The 21,279-nt window shown below is 42.0% G+C and overlaps 1 protein-coding gene and 1 long non-coding RNA gene across 5 annotated transcripts; both read left to right on the forward strand.

The window, feature by feature from the left end:
* The first annotated feature begins 318 nt into the window (after positions 1-318).
* On the forward strand, positions 319-19,549 carry LOC135249305 (cytochrome P450 2K1-like). 4 transcript variants are annotated; one of them, XM_064324822.1, is made up of 10 exons: positions 319-601; positions 5,087-5,310; positions 6,506-6,668; positions 7,254-7,403; positions 7,747-7,907; positions 9,053-9,238; positions 10,490-10,631; positions 10,739-10,923; positions 11,078-11,219; positions 11,939-12,244. In XM_064324822.1, the coding sequence occupies exons 2-10, from the start codon at positions 5,113-5,115 to the stop codon at positions 12,124-12,126; spliced, it is 1,515 nt and encodes a 504-aa protein (XP_064180892.1). In that variant the 5' UTR covers positions 319-601; positions 5,087-5,112; the 3' UTR covers positions 12,127-12,244. The 4 variants fall into 4 exon arrangements, with proteins under 4 accessions (XP_064180892.1, XP_064180893.1, XP_064180891.1 ...); XM_064324823.1 differs by lacking the exon at positions 319-601 and adding an exon at positions 661-679; XM_064324821.1 differs by lacking the exon at positions 319-601 and adding an exon at positions 3,931-3,970.
* A 187-nt stretch (positions 19,550-19,736) lies between these two features.
* On the forward strand, positions 19,737-20,577 carry LOC135249357 (uncharacterized). The gene is made up of 3 exons (XR_010328659.1): positions 19,737-19,749; positions 20,175-20,316; positions 20,548-20,577. It is a non-coding gene; the product is annotated as an uncharacterized LOC135249357 (long non-coding RNA).
* The last annotated feature ends 702 nt before the right edge of the window (positions 20,578-21,279 follow it).

Here is a 21,279-nt window from a genome sequence, read left to right on the forward strand (position 1 = left end):
CAGACTAGGCACAGGTAGTGCATTGCTGCCATAGACTGTATAAAATTATACCGATTAAAAACATATATATATACCGATTGTTTTTAACCTCCCGCCGGTTAAAAACAACAACGCATTTGGTCTTTGCAAACGGAAATTATGTACGTGTTTATTTGCATACTGAGCAGGGAAGTGAGATCCGATCACAAGACGTCCGTCTCGACTGAATCTAGACACAATCTGGCTATATCTGGATACAAAGTACAGGTCTGAACAGGGCCTGAGTGATAACGACCTTTTGGTTTCCTGTCCCTGATTGGTGGACAGGAACCAGCATTTTTATTTCAGGTGCAAGGTATAAAGTTTGTAATTGCTAGTCACCTTTCATTGACCCGTACGGTTCAGAGTGTAATGGCTACTACTTTTTTAGAGTCGCTATTAAATCGTTAGACAAAAAGTATATTATTGACAAGCCAGCCACCGACGAGGGCGGACAATCTGAGAGAATTTCATAAAGAAAATCCATGAAATTCTTTTTTATAAATCTACAAGGAAATCCGTTCTACCACAAGTGAAGACCACACAGAGAATCCTCTTCAAAGGCACAAGCCTAAGGAATCATGTAAGTACCTACATGCTAGTGTGGATTTATCCTGCGGTGTATGACTTTGTAAACTGGGATTTGTCAACTGAGGCAAGAGTAAGCATCATAGTAAAAATTTAGGACTTGGGAATGAGGATTATTCTGAGAATGTAAAGCAGGGATCTCAAACTCAAGTCCCGGAGGACCACAGTCACCGCTGGTTTTTGTGTTACGCTTCCAATCTGCATGCAGTTTAGGCCTGTGAAACAGTGTGCAAACACAGGCATTAGCCACTGACTCTAATGACTCTAACTCTAAAGTGCAGTAACACAGTGTCACAGTATTGGCGTCTTTTTGTAGGCTATGTTGAAACTATCGATACAACGAACGGTTTACGCGTGCAGGTCGGATAATCAAAACTTGAGTGGTGGTAGGCAGTATGCGACCGCAGGCATTTGTTGTTTCAATATAGCAGCTTACTTTCTTAAAACACGTACCGGCTTCGAAATTCACGATTGAGAGACTAGAGGGTGTCGTTTATGTAGGCCTAGTAGATCAAAATGTAAAACTATCTTTAGCCTATATTAACCTCTTAAGGCACAAGCCAAATTTTGCCAATCCTTGCCCATTTAGGGGGTACCCTATTTAAAGCTTTATAACTCCAGACGTGAACACCACAGAGACTTGGCTTAAATGAAGCAAGACATTTGTACAATTTACAATACTAACACAGATTAGTTTATATTCATAATTTTGGAAGAAATAAAGTGCCACAAATGCAATTGTTTTGACAAAAAATCCAAAATAAATTTGCACTTTTTAAGTTTGCAATGAAATACTGCGAGATTGAATATATGCAGGAGGTTAAACTATACATGTGCTAGGTCAAAAACTTCTTGACCACAAGTTCATAAAATCTAAGGGTGGATATGTAGAACTACTATAGATGTATGAAGCAAAAACTAAGCAGTGTACCCAGCATCTCCAAATCTATCCAAAATGTCTAAATTATGCATTGCTGTAAATCATAACATATCCATGTATTTCACTACAAATCAACTGTTTTGACTCAAGAAAATCACTGTTGATTAATTTTCAAATGGGAATTACAAGCTTTCAGTCAGTACAGTGGTCTAAAATAGCTAGGTGTCCAGAAACATATCCAAAATCTCTCCAAAATTGAATAAAATGTTTTTTGTCCATTATAAAGCATATAAATGAGCCCCTTATGAGGGTTTAAGATGAAACATTGCTATCAGATTTAAAAAATAATGCAAAAACATTGTCACACAATGCGGTACAGTACCTAAATGTGTAATAATTAACTCGTGTGTATTTCTATACTCTGTACTCTCGTATGTTTTCTTGTATGGGGATGAGACAACATGAAAGCAATTTTCACCCGTCCACCACGTTTTGGCAATGTTCCAGCTCTGACGTCATCACTGTTGCATGCTTCACAAAAACTATTACACTTCCGTCTAACGCTTACATTACAGTGTGAAATATTTACATTATATAACACCACTAACCTATTTAAAAATACTCAATTTCAAAAAGAACGTATATAACCGAAATATTTTGAACGATAATACTTACATAGCAATGGTGAAATCTCCTCTATGTTCAGTAGATAGAGACAGAGAGACAGTATCAATTATATTGTTCTATTCGCTTCTGTTTTGCTCCAGAAAACGATGTCAGCTAGGTCTATCAGCAAACATATGGCTTAGCTATGTTCAGAAGTCCTCAATAATAATAGTATTTTCCAAGAAATTACGAAATATCCTTGAACATGTTTCGTTAGGTGCATCGTATTTGTCTGCTAACAGAGTGTGATTGCGTAAGTGAATGCTATGCTAAGAATATTTTCTGTTACGCTGACCTATAAAACGCTATTCCGAAAGCAGAATTAGACATGTTATACATCGTTAGAAAGCTTATAATCTCGCCTACCGAATAAACGAATTCTAAATGTAGTCAGACTGTACTAAAAATGGCGACGACGCCGTAAACAACAGGTGTGGTGTTACGCACAGCAATTTTGGAAGATACCCAGGCGTCACAGATACATTACATTACATTACATTATAGGCATTTAGCAGACGCTCTTATCCAGAGCGACTTACACAACTTTTTTTACAAAAAAGTGCGCCTATATTTCCCAAACGGATTGTCCAAGACAATATATGACCACGCAGTCTCAAAAGGGACATCTCTACACGTAAAACCAACAGTAAGGTTTTATATTTATTCAATATTTAGTCCCAGATATTGACTGTAGAATGACATGGTATCATTTTTAAAAACTTTTTCTCGTTTATTTCGTTATTCAGTGAGCAGCGTTTTCACTGCTGTATAGGCATATCTTAGGGCTATTGTCGGGTTTATCTTGTTGCTATGACGGAATACGATTTTTTAGTGGTGAAAGAATATTTTTATGAATGCCAAGATAGACAATATTGTCCATTATGTCAAGGGTGGGGGGTGTTTTTTAGATGAGACTGCAGGGAGGGGGTGTGTGTTAAATGAACGACGGGAGCGACAATGGTGGGGCTGCGAAACTCCGTTTTCGGCATAGTTGTCATGTATCGTCTACTAATGAAACTGAAACAACGCGTTTCTGTTTTCATCTCACACTTTGGTTGCAGTAGCACCGAATGTTTGAGTTTAGTAATTTAGGCACGCGGGCGTGCCCACCACTAGGGGCTGTGCGCTAAGAGGTTCACATACCTTATTTTCTGCAGAAATATAAATACCTATGGGAAAGCATTGGAATACTGCTGAGGTATATAAACGGTTAGAAAATTCACTTGCTGGTTGTCTTGCTCTATGGTGTTAGTTTGTAGTCCTAAACCGGAAAGTAAGTTCGCATGAGCCATGGGTTCCGTCGTCAGATTTCCAATGCATTTTTCCCATAGGGATTTCGTTTTCTGCCGAAAATAATGTCTGTGGTGATTGTACGCTTAAGATAATTTCACGTTTTGTTCTACGTGATAAATGACACTCATTAATATCAGCACCTAGATGCTGTTATGTGCTTTTAAAAAGTAAGTTGCTAATAAGTTGCTATATTGAAACTACAACAATGGTCAGAACCGCCACACACCCTACTACCCCGCCTGCACGTGACAACCGTTGTAGTTTCAATATAGCATCAGCTGGCTCACAATTACTGGTCTGATTTTCCTTGCATAATGGTAGACTGGGCCTGGGCCTGCCCAGTATTTTTACACCGTATTGAGCATGCTAGGCTGATAATTGCTATTAACCCAGGAACCATTACATTACATTACAGGCTTTTAGCCGACGCCCTTACCCAGAGCAACTTTCACAACTTTTTACATTGCATCCATTTATACGGCTGGCTAAATACTGAAGCAATGCAGGCTAAGGACCTTGCTGAAGGTACTTAACCCGCAGAACAACAGTGTTCAACTTGGGTATTGAACGTGTGACCTTTAGGTTACAAGACCAGCTCTTTACACATACTACACAGTGCCCCGTGAACCACACCCCCTTGTGGAAGGTCCTGCTTTAGATGTACTTTGTGTCCCTCATTTATTTGATGATAGTTTGATGGTCTCCTTAGACCAGAGTTGGGCGATACTGATCCTGGATGGCTGGTGTGTATGCAGGTTTTTTGTTTCCACCAGTCACCCCATCTAAGATGTAAGATATAAGCTAAAATATACTTTTATTGAACCCCGTGGGGTAATTTGTCCTCTGCATTTGACCCATCCTAGTTGCTTAGGAGCTGTGGGCAGCCACAGTGCAGTGCCTGGGGACCAACTCCAGTTCTGAGGCCAGTTCCTTGGTCAAGGGCAACTGCAGGAGCGCACCTAACATAAATGAGCTAAATGAGCAAATTGGATGCATACACCAACACTGGTTCACTGGTAGACTAAATCACACCAAAACATTTCATATAGGGAAAAAAAATAACAGTCTTTGGTTGTCATTCATGTGCTAAACAAGAACTGTAGCTTATATGTAAGATGGCATTTGGCCTAATTAAGTAATTTACTCCAAAAGTTGGCATGACAACCAGGATCAGATAATGATCAAATCAAGATTTATTCACATGGCTCGTTTCACAAACAATTGTCGCAATATGCTTCACTGACAACCCTGGCCTAAACCCCCCCCCCATAGGAGCAAGCCTAAGGCAACAGTGGCAAGATCTGACTGTATAAATACATGTCACAATTAATGAATCACTGCCATGTCTTTCTAGTTGGACAATTAGACATTATCGGCATTTAACTACTAATTAGGACAAAAATTTTTTTTCCCTTGGTTTAATATTGAGTTGCGTATGTCAAATGAACCTTTCTGTGAAGTTTTAAAAAATACAATACTTGGAGCTTATTAATTACAGAAAGATTTGCCCCTCAAACACCACTGGCAACTTAAGTGATATCAAGAACCCCTCATGCTGTGGCTGATTTAATAGAGCACAACCTGAGAGTATTCGGTGTAAACTACCTACCCCTCTCTCCCCCCGACCCTGTAATTTTGCAGCTGATTGGCTCGTTCAGTGGGGGACCATGGCCCTGTTGGAGGGGTTTTTACCCCAGATGCCCCCACCCTTGACCCTCCTGGAGGTGGTGCTGGTGCTGTTTCTGCTCTACCTGCTGTCTTCCACCCCTGGGCAGGGAAAAGACCCACCGGGACCCAGACCCCTGCCCCTCCTTGGGAACCTGCTCCACCTGGACCTCAAACAGCTCCATGTGTGTCTCTGTGAGGTAAGGACAAAAAAGGGCCAATTGTTTTGGCAAAGTGCAGGAGTGGTATTTTAATGCATCTGTTAAGAAAAATGTTTTTCAGGGTAGGACAAATCAAACTTGTGATGTCTTTCCTCTGGGTTGAAGAAAAGGGCCCACAGAATAAAATGTCAATGACAAGCTGATTTAAAAAAAAAAAAAAAAAAAAAAAAACCTTGAATGCAATAGCAGGGAGAAAGTGTAGCATACAGTGTGATGCCTGTGAAAGGTCTTTTACACCAGAAGGAAAATTGGTCTGGATGTCCCAGCACAACTTGGCCATCTGCTTTGGTTCCATATTTTCTGCTGGCTTCACGGTACTGCAGAGCTAACTTTATACACATGTGCTCCAAAGGGGAAGGGTTCTTTTAAAAATGACACCGGAAATGCTGATCACATGACAGGTCTCTAATTTGAAATCTTCCAATAATTTTTGACGCATCTTACTTTTTATAAAGTATCATGGTTAATATGATCAAGGTGAACGTGACAAATGTTCTACATATTGGGAAATCTCTATCCTTTAAAAACATGCACTCGCTGATTTTATCGTATCTGACTTCCTGTTCAGCTGACGGTTCACAAAGAGGAACCACTGCATTTCAGCCTATGGAATGGTTTGCATTCGCAATGAGCAGACCCTCTTATCGAGAGTCACCTGCATGAATGCAGGCATAAATGTTTAGGTTTTTAAATGGCTACCACTCATGGAATAGCATCCTGAATGATTTCAAAACCGCATTAAATTTTTTCCGCACCTTCATGCTGACATCGTAAATGTTTTTGTGTCCGTTTACCTGCCAATGGCGAGCAGAGCAGAGATTCTTATACTTATCTCTGATGAAACTGCTGACATGTAAATTTGTTGTGCAGTGTTCCTTTTAAACAAAATTAAATGAAAGGCTGGAATAACAGGAGGCAAAAGTTGGCACCTGAAGAGAGTGTGAGTAAAAATGCTTGTCATCAGATCATTTGGAGCACCGAAACTGGTGTGGACGTAAATATGTGGAGCCATTTTCTAATATGCCCAGCATGTGCGTAGCTCACTACTAGATGCTTCTGTTTGTCCTGCGTTTATGAATGTGACAAACAAAAAAACACTGACTACCAAATTATGGCTTAGCTACTGTCACAGAGGCAGTGCCATTCAAATTGTGTTCATTTTCTGTCTTTCCAGCTGTCCAAGAAATACGGATCTGTGTTCACTGTACACTTGGGCCCCAAGAAGGTGGTCGTCCTGGCAGGCTACAAGACGGTCAAACAGGCGCTGATCAACTACGCTAAAGAGTTTGGAGACCGGGAAATTTCACCCATATTTACAGATGCTCTGCAAGGACACGGTATGTAATCCAGTCCAATCCTGTCCATCTGTTGGTTTGGCCATCTTCCTGTACTCCGAAAAACGTAACAACTTAGAACACATCCATTTGGATGTAGCCACAGTCTTTGAGGTTTTTCCCCACAGTGATCAAATGGCCAATAGTCTGTCTCTGGCGGGATGCCTTCAGACCCAGCTGAATAGCCCTGAAATGCACACTAGTTACCACAGCTGTCGCTGGCATTTTGATACTCACAGAATCAGCACTACAACCGTGCAGTATTGGACAATCAAGGCAAGGAATTCCTGTGGAGGATCAGCTGTTAACATGGGTAGTTGGAGAAAAGTGCTGTTTTTTTTTACAACTTTCATGGACCGACAGCTGATGGTGAAGGTGGTCCGTTAGGTGCTTGCTAGCTGGCCGGAGTGTTTCGTCTTACCGCTGAACTGTCCTCCACGTTTTGTGTTTATTTGCAAACGGGATACCAGACCTACCAATTTCAAAACTGCAGCAGTTGTTTTTACGTTTCGCGGAAGATAAAAGAAATCCGTGTGAAATGCAGGTCTTAGTTTCTACCCCCGCTGTGGCGTTCTGCGCTCTCCCCAGGTGTGACATTTGCCAACGGAAACTCCTGGAAGGTGATGAGACGCTTCTCCCTCAAAAACCTACGCGCCTTCGCGATGGGCAAGAGGGGGAGCGAGGAGAAGATCATCGAGGAGTCGCGCCACCTCGCCGAGGTGTTTGGGAATTTTAAGGGTGAGGGAGAAATGGGCCTGGACTCATTCGCCCGGTGTCCTCCACTTTGACTCAATCACAAAAATCAACACAGTAAGCTGTGATGGGAGAAAACAAAGCTGGTTTTTATTTGTAAGGCAACATTTAAGAAGAAATGCTGACTGAATCCTGCCCAGAGAATGTCAGGCAATCCATTTCTTGCAGCCTACCTGTGTATAATTATTTTTTTTTTTTAATTTGTTTGATCTCACGGTTGAGTGAACATGTTGGAATAACGAAAACTATTTTAATCCTTTAAAAGAAACAGAAGCTTTGCTTGGGCGGAAAGAAACGGTTTTTGTTCATTCTTTATTTTGGTCTTTAGGTGAGCCTTTCGACACCACTCAGCCACTGAAGTACTCCGTCTCCAACATATTGAGCGCCATCATGTATGGCTGCCGCTTTGACTACGCTGACCCCGCCTTTCACAAAATGGTCGAGAGGACAAAAGAAGCTGTCCGGCTGTCTTCTTCAGTTGAAATAATGGTACGCGCACTGTTAAGTAATTATCCTTCTGTACAGACCTGGGTGAAATACGTATTTGTTTTGGCTTCAAATACTTTTCTGTGCTCTGTTGATCTTGCCTGGTGTGATTGAGCCTGCCAGTATGACCAGACTGGCGGGGTTTGCACTTTTCGAGAGTATATCAGTGGTTCCAATGTACCAGACAAGATCAGTAAAGCGTAGAAAAGTATTTGAATCCAAAACAAATACGTATTTGACCCTGGTCTGTTTCTGTATAAAGGTAGAAGGCTTGAGCTGGGGCCCACTGTCAAGACAGATTCTTGCCTGGGTTCTGTCTTTAGGGATCTGTAAGAGAGTCCTTTGTGGGTCAGATTTTTGTCCTCCTTCCAGGGGTAAGGTGGGTTAAGTCAGCCAGGGTTCCTCATGTGACCCCCCCTGCATTAGTTCCCCCTTAATGGCACATTAGGGGCCAGCAGTTTCTCTCAGTGCAAGAGATCTTTCTCCACCAGTCAGCTGCAGCTCTCTGTTGTAGCGCTATGTGCTCTGTAGTTCTGTGGGAAATGGCTACTGAATCACAGATGAGCACACTGTTCTCCTATGTTTTGGTCTACAAACCTGGGTCAAATACATATTTACATATTTCAAATTTTAGCCCTTTACATGCTGGTAATATTTAGAGGTTCCCCTGGTCATTTTCAACAAACCATCTTTCCAGTAATTATATGGAGGAATTATCCCGAATGCACAATCATTTCAAAAAATCAATTTTTGCTGAAAATACTCACAGAGTCTGTTTGCATTCAGAGGGATTAATGTTGAATACTTCTGGAATTCTGTGCCACAGCCTGAATTCTATTAATTCTATAAACTGGACTTATACACTGTAGATTGCGTAACCATTTTACCATCCTGGCAATGATAATATTTGAAAATATAAACATTGGGGTTCTTTCTAAATTGTTAGTGATTTACCATTATTTTGGTGTCTTAGTTTGTGACCCAGGTCTATCCTCATATGCACTGCAGGTGAAAGAGAGGTGACTCCAGAGGTGCAGTTGGTGATTTCTTAAAACGGGAAGAAAGAGAGCTTGGCAGCAATTTTCCTTTTTAAATATTTTGCGTTTTGTGGTTCTGATCCTGAGTTTGTTTTTGACTGTTTACTGCAGCTTTATAACCTGCTCCCCTGGCTGCGCTGGTGTTGTGGCCGGTGGCTGGTGAAGCGTACCAAGATGTTGAAGATCACAGAAAACCTGGTAGAAGGGATCAAGGGGCTGGCGCAGGGACAGAAGGACACACTCAACTCCCAGGACCTCAGGGGATTTGTGGACTCCTTCCTGGTTCGGCAGCAGGAGGTATGGACAGGAAGAACAAGATTGCGTGTCCAGTGTTTGATATACCACCACCACCACTTATTAGGGTGCAAGTCCTCTCCATCTCCAGAGGTTGTGGAGTCAAATTGATTCCAGCCCTTGCAGGAATTTGATCTGACTCTTGACCCTGAGAATGGGAGGACCGATGAGCCACTGGGCGCCCAGATGGCCACATCCTCCTGGAAAAGGCGGTTGGTGATAGTGAGGGACTCAAATCATTAGGGGGCAGACAGCATAGCAAAGTTTAAAAGGGTTATTCTCGAAGTGCATTGTAAATTTATTCCAAAGGTAAGGAAAAGTAAGTTGAAGAAGCGCTCCCCCCAGTGGATGAACAGAGCCATAAGGGAGAGTTTGAGGGGGAAAAAACTGTATGAGATGTATAAAAAATGACAGCACTGGAAGTAATAAGGCTGATATTGTATGCTAAGGTTAAAAAAAGACCTACTGGAAGCCAAGAGGTTCTTTGAAAGGCAAATTACCCAAGATGCAAAAAGTAGTCCTAAATGTTTCTTTCAATGCTGTATTAGGTAAAGGAAAGTGAAGGAGGATATCAAGTGCTCCGCAATTAAGAAGGAGCATTGTTTTATAAGAATATAGATATTTCTGATGCCTTAAATAGTTATTTTGAGAGGTTTGCAAGAGGACAGGTTACTAATAGACTGGAAGGCATATTCAGTACACAGAATGTCTTAGCAGATATTGTGATAGATGATGAAGTAGTACTGGATAAATGACATAAACTAAAGACAATTAAGGCAGCAGGTCCTGATGGCATATCCAAGGGTACTCGCAGAATTAGGAGAGATCATCTTTAAACCACTGGCAGGTATTTTTAGATCGTCTTTAGAAACTGGAGAAATACCTGAGGACTGGAAGCAAGGTAATATAATGCCAATATATAAGAGAGGGGATCATACTGATCCAGGAAACTACATGCCTTTCCTTTTAACTTTCATCACATGTAAAATACTGGAATCCATCTGAGACAAGTTAGAAGTGTTAGGGATAGGTCATGCCTGACAAATCTTCTGGTATTCTTTGAAAAAGCTACCAAGTGTTTTGATTATAGTAAGGTTTATGATATTATATACTAAGATTTCCAAAAGGCATTTGATAAGGCACCACATGATAGACATGTTAGCAAAATTACTACACTAGGAATTGGAGGCGGTGTATTCGGAACTGGCTACAGAGTCTATATCTCCATGGTGTTTTCCACCTGTTCCCTCTCAGGAGTCAGACCAGCCGGGTTCCTACTTCCACAACAACAACCTGAACTATACTGTCGGCAACCTGTTTGCAGCGGGGATGGATACCACTGGAACCACCCTGAGATGGAGCCTACTGCTGATGGCCAAGTACCCCCACATACAAGGTGGGGAAATGCACGCACGCACACACACACACACACACACACACACACACACACACACACACACACACAAACAAACAGCACGATGCTCTCTTTCTTTCGGGGTGCAGACCAGGTTCAGGAGGAGTTGAGCCGGGTCATTGGGGACCGGGAACCCCGGGTGGAGGACCGGAGGAACCTGCCCTACACAGACGCCGTGATCCACGAGATCCAGAGACTGTGCAACATTCTACCACTGAACTTTCCCCACACCACCACCTGCGATGTCACCTTCCAGGGACACTTCATCAAGAAGGTTTTATCATCTCCCTTCATCTGTATTCTTTCTCTCCCTCCCCTTCTCTATTTCTCTTCTTCCTTCCAGTCTGCAGAGCCCACAACATTTTTATATCCCTCTTACTGCTTTGAGGTACTAGTGCAACTCGACTAAATTAATTAACGTTGTGCAGGGAACAATGGTGGTCCCACTCCTGACGTCAGTCTTGTGGGACGAGGAAGAGTGGGAGACGCCCCACAGCTTCAACCCCGGCCACTTCCTGGATGAGAAGGGCTGCTTCATCAAGAGAGACGCCTTCATGCCCTTCTCTGCAGGTACAGCACAGCGCAGCGCATGGCAAAGCAAAGCTCTCTGAACCAATGCAAGAATGCAGCAGATATGACACGTAAGCTTCCTGATCCACAGGTTGCTGTTTTCAGTCAGAGGAGTTTGTATTAAGAGTAGTCTGTAGACTTTCCGGTTTTTCCAGGGGTCAGCAGAGGTACACAGAACCTGAATGAAAGCTTGCGGCCTGTACGCTCTCCTTCTGGTGGGAAAAAGCACTGGGGACTGTTACCGTCTCTCCGCCCTGTTGTTGCAGAAAGGGACTGTTATTTCTGTATTGATTTTATAAAGTCTGATTTATTCTTATAAAAAAAGGTTCAAGGATTCTCGTTCCCCTGTAGGACAATATATATTACATTGTCATTATCTCTGTCAGTTCTGTAATTATAAAAAGGTACTGAGATTCTCTTACCCCTTACCTCTTACCCCTAAAACCACTGGGATTATCAGTCACCTTAAAACACTGGGATTATTCAAATTGATTATCTTTCTACCCTTGATATACAAAGTTTTGGAATTTGCTCATCAGTATCTATGCCCTATGATTCTTCCCTTCATAGCTGTATTTATAGTAAGTTGGTCATCTCTCTCCTGTAGCTGTATTAAGGTGCAGTGATTATTTTGCTCTCTTCTGTAGCTGTATTTAGGTGCTTTGATTGTCTCTCTCCTGTAGCTGTATCTATGTGCTGTGATTATCTCTCCCTGGCAGGGCGACGGGCCTGTGTGGGAGAGAGCCTGGCCAGGATGGAGCTCTTCCTCTTCTTCACCCTCCTCCTGCAGAGGTTCCACTTCACACCACCACCGGGGGTGTCCGAGGACGAGCTGGACCTGACATCGACTGTGGGGTTCACCCGCAGCCCATCCCCCCACCTGCTGTGCGCTGTGAGCCGGACCTAAACCCCACTCCAGCTGATGGGTGGGAACATCAGCTCTTTTGTTTTTACCAAACGCTTCTTGATCATGAGTTACTGTAAATTTTATAAACTAATGTAAATAAACATTTAATAAACATAAAGCTCCTTTCTGCCTTGACTGTCCTTATCTACCTCATGTTGAACATCAGGAAAAAGCCCTGTGTAGGATCTCTTGGACAGTTTTTTTTGACCCTGTTTCTACATCTTGGTATTACCTGAACTCTTCAAATAGTTCAACATTCTTGCTGGATTTTCCCATTTGTATCCACTTAGTCAGGGCTTTACCATTAACTTTTTGAGCCATTTGTTCAAACGTAGTTTTATTTTACATCTGCCGTTCTGTACGTTTAGTATTCCTTCTTCTTTCGACAATCTTTGTATCTTTTCTTATTCGTTTCATATGTAGGGTGCCCCCTATTGTAATTGCTGGAATTCCTATTATTATTATTCTCCTGTATTTTGTCCAATAACTTGTCCATACATTGGTAACTTGTCCATTTCGGCACACACATAGTCCTGGCCACGCGTAACTTGGCCATAAATAAATGGCACAGATTGGCCCATAGGGGGCACTACAACAAGAATTCTAAGTCAAAGGCTCATTGCTGCCACCTCCTTTGTCCTAGCGAAGTGAACCTTCATACACATCTGCAGCTGGACATTCTGAACAATTTTGCAATTGGGAACTATAATGTCTGCCTATAATTTCTTTCCGCCATTTTTAATTTTTTTAAAAACATCTCATGAACCATAAGTCCGAATGATACAAAATTTCACAGGGCAGGTGATATGCATGAACATAGTTTGAGGAAAGCTAAGGGATTTGTCAAAAATTTGCGAAGTTATTAGCCAATCAATTTAAAAAATTTTGCAAAACATGCAATTTGCTGTAAAATCATGATACAGTGATAAATCCACTTGGAATTTGTCAGGTCAATCCATTTCCCATGATGCCTTGCATTTTCCTCTCGTATTTTGTCCAATGACTCATCTAAAAATTGGTAACTTTTGTCCATTTTGGCCCACAGTTAGTCCAGGCAATGGCTATCTTTGACACCAAAAGTGGCACTGATTGGCCCATAGGGGGTGCTATAATAAGCACTGAAAGTCTAATGCTCATCCCGGTGTCCCGCTTGTCCTAGAGAGGTGATACTTGGTCCAGATGTATATCTGGACTAATCAAACAATTTAGCCTTTACGATCCGTTTTGTCCATTCCTTGTCATTCAGTGTATCTGCTAAACTTCTGAAATGCCAAAGTAATGGACTGCACTTGTGAAATATTCCCACAGAGTCCTCTTTCCTCCGCTAACTTATTTTTTTAATGCTGCTCTAGGAGTTTTAACGTTTAAAATGAAGTCTCCTTCTGAATGATGAACAGCGTAGTGTGGCTATCAGATGACAGAAGATCTCCTGTCTAGCTGAGGAATGCAAACAGCATTATTGTGCTGGCAGCACGCTAGCAGGCTGCAGTAATCAAACAGTGCTATCAGTTCATCTGTCCTGCAGCCCGCACGGGACAAAAGCCGCGTTTCCACCGCAGGAACTTTACCCCGGAACTAGGAACCTTTTGAGGAACTCAGTGCGTTTCCATCGCAGGAACTAGGGTCTACATTTAGTTCTCTCGGGGTGCAGTCTGTGTGGGTTTCCTCTGTCAAAAGACATGTAGGTAGGCTAATCTGAGGCTCTAAATTGCCCATAGGTATGAGTGTGTGAGTGATCCGAGATCTTTCATTTGTCCTCACTACTGAGCTCTGCAGTAAATTGGAGATTGGCCAGTGCTTGACGAGTTAATGAAGAATCAAGTGAACTGAAGTTGTTCAGTTGTGGGGCCACACGTGCACATGCTGTTCGACACAAGACAATTAGGAGAGCAGCACAATTTATGTTGTACTCCAGAACATTGGATCTGACATAAAACAATGAATATAAGATTAAATTGAAGACAGTCAGCTTTAAATTGAGGGCATTTACATCCATATTTGTTGTTTTATTTATAATGCATAGTCAGTGTCCCTATACTTTTCCATTTAAATGTATAATTTTGTTCTGTCTCCAGAGGATTAAAATGGACATGTTTTTTTTTTGTAGTGTCCTTGGAGGGAAAAGGATGGACTGCATGCACATCGATGATTAACGTTGAGACTCGGGTTAAAAGATAACCCCACAGTTTCCGGAAGCAGAATTTGCATTGGGAGTGAGGGAGCCACTCACTCCCAGTGCAGAGTTAAAGGAATGAATAAACTGAACGAGAGCAAGGATGTACCGTTGACCCAGGCCAGAATCAGTTTAGCTGGAATGTTGTGACACATCCAACTTCGTGAGACACCGATTAGACAATTTTGTCAAAGAGAAAGTCATTCTGTTAGAATGGGGAGATGTAACACAGAGTGTGGTTAAAGAACTGGGCTTGTAACCGAAAGGTCGCAGGTTCGATTCCCGGGTAGGACACTGTCGTTGTACCCTTGAGCAAGGTACTTAACCGAAATTGCTTCAGTATATATCCAGTTGTATAAATGGATACAATGTAAAACAAATGCTATGTAAAAGTTGTGTAAGTCGCGTCTGCTAAATGCCTGTAATGTAATGTAATGTAAGTAACATGGGTGTCATAAAAGAGAAAAGGTAAAACAGGTTTGCAGGTAATTTCACCCAAATGAACCATGTGGAATCGAAAAACAAAACTAGAGGTCCTTGAGGAGCACCACTTGTAGAAATTTCTAGTCGCTGACAGACAAGGAATTTTCTGTTAAATAGGTAAGAAGAGAATTAGTTCAGAGCCACAGCCAGTCTTTTGAGTCTATCAATTTGATTAGAATCGTTAATGGTATCAAAGGCTGCACTCTAATCTAAAAGGAGAATATATGTCTGCCTGTGCTGTAACATGTCTTGCTGTTCATTCAAAATGTTTGAAATAAAAGAGAGTGTTCGGTCTGTTTTGATCAGAACCAAGCAATTGTCAGTGATGTTGTGGCTGTTCATGTTTTGTGTTTTTCAATAACAAAACTATTGACAGCAAAATGGAGGTTACTTGGTTACTGTCACAGAGGAAGTGCTGCTCAAATCCTGTTAATTTATTTTCTGTCTCTACAGCTGTCCAAGAAATATGGATCTGTGTTCACCATATACTTGGGCCCCAAGAAGGTGGTCGTCCTGGCAGGCTACAAAACGGTCAAACAGGCGCTGGTCAACTACGCTGAAGAGTTTGGAGACCGGGAAATTTCACCCATATTCAGAGATACTTTCAAAGAGCACGGTATGCAGTCCAGTCCAATCTCGTCTGTCTGTTGGTTTGACCATCTCCAAGGACACTTATCCGTCTGACTACAGTAGCCACAGGCTTGCTCACACATAACTTTTTCCCCACAGAGATCCAATAGTCTGTCTCAGGCCGGATGCTTTCAGACCCTGAAATGCCCACTAGCAGCCTGCTGTTGCCACAGCTAGGGGTCGCTGGCATTTTGCAAAATTCCAAAATAAGCACAACAGCAGTGCAGCATTGGACAATCAAGGCAAGGCATTCCACATGAAGATCGGGTGTTCAAATAACTAGCTGGAGGACAGTCCGCCATCCAACTGTGGTAGTGCTGATTTTTACAACATCAGTAAAAGCTGGCAGCAACTGTGTTCTGGCAGGTGCCTGATAGGATAGCGGACCTGTGTTCCACATTTACACTTATGTGCACATGTGTCACCAGACCTACAGATTTTAAAACTGCAGATGTTTGTTTTTCGTTTAGCACAAGATACAAGAAATATGCGTGAAATTCAGATCTTAGTTTATTCCCCTTGTGGCGTTCTGCCCTCTCCCAGGTGTGCTGTTCTCCAACGGAAACTCCTGGAAGGAGATGAGACGCTTCTCCCTCACCAACCTGCGCGACTTCGGAATGGGCAAGAGGGGGAGCGAGGAGAAGATCATCGAGGAATCCCGCTACCTCATCGAGGTGTTTGAGAACTTTAAGGGTGAGAGCTGTAACCAAAAAGCCTTAACCCCTCTTTTCTGCCTAATTTGGAACTACCAACCACATTTATAACCAGCAATAATTGCTGCAACCTCTCCAATTCAACTCCAAAGCATGTGATGTCAGTCCCTGCTTCTTATTGCAAAAAAAACCTTGTTTTTGTTCATTCTTTATTTGGTCTTTATGCGAGCCTTTCGACGCCACTCAGCCAGTGAAGTACTCCGTCTCCAACGTAATCTGGGCCATCATGTATGGCTGCCGCTTCGACTCTGACTCCAACTGAGGCTCGAGAGGCCTGAAGTTCTTTGGCTGTTCTTCTGTTATCTTTTGTGACTTCATAGATGAGTCGTTGCTGCGCCCTTGGATGAATTTCAGCAGGCCAGCCACTCCAGGCAAGATTGACCACTGTGATTTGGTGGTCCCAGAGCCCCAGAGCCTTAGAAATGGCTTTGTAACCCTTTCCAGTAAGTAACTGAATAACTAACAATTGAGTAACTGAGGAGGAAATCAGTAAGGGGGCAAATCCTGTTTCGCAACACTGTTGTTACTGGATCATGGATGAGTACACTGTGTTCTGTTCTTTGGTCTTTGCATTGACCTTGTTCAATTAAGTTTTGCAGTATTTCAAATAAACTCTTTAGATGCTGCCAGGTAATATTTTAAAACACTGCTGAGGGTCCCAGGTAATTTTCCACAATCCGTGCTTCCAGTAATTATGTGTATGAATTGCCCAGAATTCACAATCATATCAAAAATATATTTTTACTGAAAATATGCTATTTGACAACACTTACAGATCCCTGAGAATAATCAATAGAACATATTTATGACCGAAATAATGATATGAAAGAATCTCTAACTGGCAACTCAACTGTGCCCAATTCTGTTTTTATCCTGAAGTTAAACATAATTCCATGATTAATGGTGAATGCTTCTGGAATACTGCATTCTGCAGAGTATTTAACCAAGTGAATGGCATGATTAATATTTGCAAATTTGAACTTTGGATTCCTTTATAAATAGTTATTAAATGCAGATTTTATTCTAGCTTATAAGAACTTCACTCAGGTCTGTCCTCTGCTCAAAAATGTTTTTTGTAGTTTGCAAAAAGTGTTTTGTGGTTCTGTTTTTGTAAGAGTACAGCCTTCTAAACAAACCTACAAAGCGTGGTGATTCTGGGCTGTGTCAGCTCACAGTTATTTGAGGTGAAGGGAGAAAAAATGAAAAATTAAAGAAAAAAGAAAACGCAGCTGCAAGCAGTGATTCCTGGGGTCCAAGCAGCATCAGCAATAGTTGGCAAACACCAAAACTGAATGACAGTGGGCACCAAATTTTCATATGTATGTTCCAACAGAGATTGTGGGCCATGCCATCAACTTAAGGACCTGTCTGATACAGCAGTGAATTTTTGAATATTCATATTTGGATACCTAATGCGGTTGGATTGAACGCTGCCTTCAGGGCTGGAGTCTTGATCCTACTGTCATTGTCCATATCAAGTTTCATAACCTCATATCCAATTATTCATGGGATCTTCATTCACCTATATTTTGACATAACCTCCGGAAATATAACCACAAGACAATTAATACTTGTATAAAGGTATGTATAGGTATGTGTGATGAAACAAAATGTGTTGAAAAAATATGTTGAAATCAGTCAATTTCTGTTGGAGGAGAAGCTTTTTAAGTCTTTTCCAAAACATTTAAATTGGTGGAAAATCCAAAATGTTGGTGTAATGGTTCTTTGTTGGTTTTGGTATCGTTTTTGAGGAGAAACATGTACTGACAGCCATTTTAAATTTCTAGGTTAAACAGTGCAGGAGTTATGATGATTTAATAATTGCAATTTCAAGTGACTATTATAGCGACATCAAGTGACTAATCAGCACCAAATTTGGTACTACATTGTTGGGTGCCACCCTCTAGCACCCATAAAGCACTTATCCATGTTCCTAATGATGGATTTTGTCACTGTAGTATGTTTGAAATCTCTGCAAGGGAACTGTGATTTTTAGTGCGTTCTTGAATAAATAAAAAAAATCTATAGCACCAACATGTGATTGGATTGTGCAGCAGCGTTAGAGCTGCAGTCTTGTAATAGTTAATGAATATATTATTTCAATATCTATATCAAGTTTCATAGGTTTATGCCAAACAGTTTTGAAATTATCGGAATATTTCTTTGATAAGCCATGCCCACAGAAAATTCATTGGATCGTCATTTGGCCATATTTTGACATTTGCCACGAGAAAATTAATACTCTTATGAAAATTTGTGAGATGATGTAAAATACCAAATTGTATCCAAATTGGTTTTCCAGCTCAGTTATTTGAGGTGAAATGGGAGAAAAGAAAAACCAAGATGATCATTTCATGATTTTAGCCTGATTTAATATTTCATAAATTGTTTGTACGGCTAATTTACACTTTATTTATTTTATTGTTCATGGTCTCTCTCCTGCACCCGGTTCCCTCTCAGGAGTCAGACCAGCCAGGTTCCTACTTCCATGACGACAACCTGACCTATACTGTCAGCAACCTGTTTGCAGCAGGGACGGATACCACTGGAACCACCCTGAGATGGGGCCTATTGCTGATGGCCAAGTACCCCCACATACAGGGTGAGGAAATGTACACACACACACTCACACACACACACGCACACACACACCGCAATTGGACCACAATTGGAGTACAGTTCTGTTTTAGTTTATTGTTTTTTTTGCTCAGAACCTGTGAGGGGGGCGAGTCACGGTGTTTTGGTGTTGGTGGGGTTGCTCTCTCTCTCTCTCTCTCTCTCTCCCTCTCTCTATCTCTCCCCCCCCCCTCTCTCTCTCTCTCTCTCTCCCCCCCTCTCTCCCCCCCCTCTCTCAGAGGTGTTAATGTGGTTGCGGTTTTTGCTCCGAGCAAGGATACGGCTGGAGTTTGAATATTATCTGCTGATGAATGATTTGCCTGTTTTCGAGGATAAGTGGTGTATTCAGCAGGTCCTGTGTGCAGTAGTGGGCAATACATTAGAATTGAAGGTTTGAATAGGAGACATGGGGATAGTGGTGTTAGTTTTAAGTGTTTTCTGTGTGTGGGACTGGAGTTGGTTTCTTTTTTTTCTGTTTGGTTGGGGTTTTGTTTTTGGGGCTGCAAAGTGATTAAGACTGTGTGATTAATAATAAACAGGGTTTTAAAAGTCAAAAGTCTCTCTCTCTCTCTCTCTGTCTCGGGGTGCAAACCAGGTTCAGGAGGAGTTGAGCCGGGTCATTGGGGACCGGGAACCCCGGATGGAGGACCGGAGGAACCTGCCCTACACAGACGCCGTGATCCATGAGATCCAGAGACTGGCTGACATTGTACCCATGAGCATTCCCCACACCACCAGCTGTGACGTCACCTTCCAGGGACACTTTACATTACATTACATTACAGGCATTTAGCAGACGCTCTTATCCAGAGTGACTTACACAACTTTTTACATAGCATTTTACATTGTATCCATTTATACAGCTGGATATATACTGAAGCAATGCAGGTTAAGTACCTTGCTCAAGGGTACAACGGCAGTGTCCTACCCAGGAATCGAACCTGTGACCTTTCGGTTACAAGCCCAGTTCCTTACCCACTGTGCTACACTCCGTCCTTCGTCAAGAAGGTTCTATCACCCACCTCGCCTAATCTGTATTCTTCCCTCTTTCCCTCCCTTTCTCCTTGCTTCCTCTCTCACCTGTTCTCTCCCTCCCTCTCCCTCTATACCTCTCATCTTCTGTCCTTCCCTTTCTTTGATTCCCCTTCTTTCTGCACTCTCAGAAGAAATGGTTCAAAAAGGCTCCTCTGTGTCTCCATAGAGGAGCTCTATCATGCACTTTTCACATGCACAACAAGTTGAAGACCTCAAATCACTGTTTACGGTAACTGTGTCCTTTATCACTATTGCAATGTTTCATCTTTATCACTATATATAAATGGGCAAGGATTCGGCCAGATTTGGCATCTCAAATATATATGGAATAATTATTTACATACTGTGTGTGTGTGCGTGTGTGCGTGTGTGTGTGTGTGTGTGTGTGTGTGTTGCAGGGAATTACAGTGATCCCGCTCCTGACGTCGGTGCTGCAGGATGAGAAGGAGTGGGAGACCCCCCACAGCTTCAACCCCGGCCACTTCCTGGATGAGAAGGGCTGCTTCATCAAGAGAGACGCCTTCATGCCCTTCTCTGCAGGTACAGCACAGTGCAGCACATGGCAAAGCAAAGCTCTCTGAACCAATGCAAGAATGCAACAGATATGACACGTCAGCTTCCTGATCCACAGGTTGCTGTATTCAGTCAGAGGAGAGACACGCTTCAGTTTGTACTAAGTTCATTCACCTAAATTCAGCTGTATTTAGGTGCAGTGATTATCTCTCTCTCCTGTAGCTGTATTTATGTGCTGTGATTATCTCTTCCTCACAGGGCGACGGGCCTGTCTGGGAGAGAGTCTGTACCTGTATTTAGGTACTGTGGTTATCTCTCTCCTGTAGCTGTATTTAGGTGCTGTGATTATCTCTCTTTCCTGTAGCTGTATTTAGGTGCTGAGATTATCTCTCTTTCCTGTAGCTGTATTTAGGTGCTGAGATTATCTCTCTTTCCTGTAGCTGTATTTAGGTTCTGTGATTATCTTTCTCCTGTAGCTGTATTTAGGTGCTGTGATTATTTTCTCCTGTAGCTGTATTTAGGTGCTGTGATTATCTCTCTCCTGTAGCTGTATTTAGGTGCTGTGATTATCTCTCCCTCTCTTTCCTGTAGCTGTATTTAGGTGCTGTGATTATCTCTATCTCCTGTAGCTGTATTTATGTGCTGTGATTATCTCTCTCTCCTGTAGCTGTATTTAGGTGCTGTGATTATCTCTCTCTCCTGTAGCTGTATTTAGGTGCTGTGATTATCTCTCTCTCTCCTGTAGCTGTATTTAGGTGCTGTGATTATCTCTCTCCTGTAGCTGTATTTAGGTGCTTGATTATCTCTCTTTCTCCTGTAGCTGTATTTAGATGCTGTGATTATCTCTCTCTCTCTCCTGTAGCTGTATTTAGGTGCCGTGATTATCTCTCTCTCTCCCGTATTTGTATTTAGATGCTGTGATTATATCTCTCTCTCCTGTAGCTGTATTTATGTGCTGTGATTATCTCTCTCTCTCCTGTAGTTGTATTT

Source organism: Anguilla rostrata, chromosome 2 (assembly GCF_018555375.3).
Source record: "Anguilla rostrata isolate EN2019 chromosome 2, ASM1855537v3, whole genome shotgun sequence".
NCBI classification, from domain to species: Eukaryota; Metazoa; Chordata; class Actinopteri; order Anguilliformes; family Anguillidae; genus Anguilla; species Anguilla rostrata.

What these genes read in the sequence shown, in the direction of transcription:
- LOC135249305 (XM_064324821.1), top strand. Translation starts at nt 3,946, where the DNA reads ATGCAGGCTAAGGACCTTGCTGAAG. An exon ending in TCCTGGTTCGGCAGCAGGAG is followed by an intron (nt 9,239 to 10,489) that starts GTATGGACAGGA and finishes GTTCCCTCTCAG; the next exon opens with GAGTCAGACCAGCCGGGTTC. An exon ending in CTTCATGCCCTTCTCTGCAG is followed by an intron (nt 11,220 to 11,938) that starts GTACAGCACAGC and finishes TCTCCCTGGCAG; the next exon opens with GGCGACGGGCCTGTGTGGGA.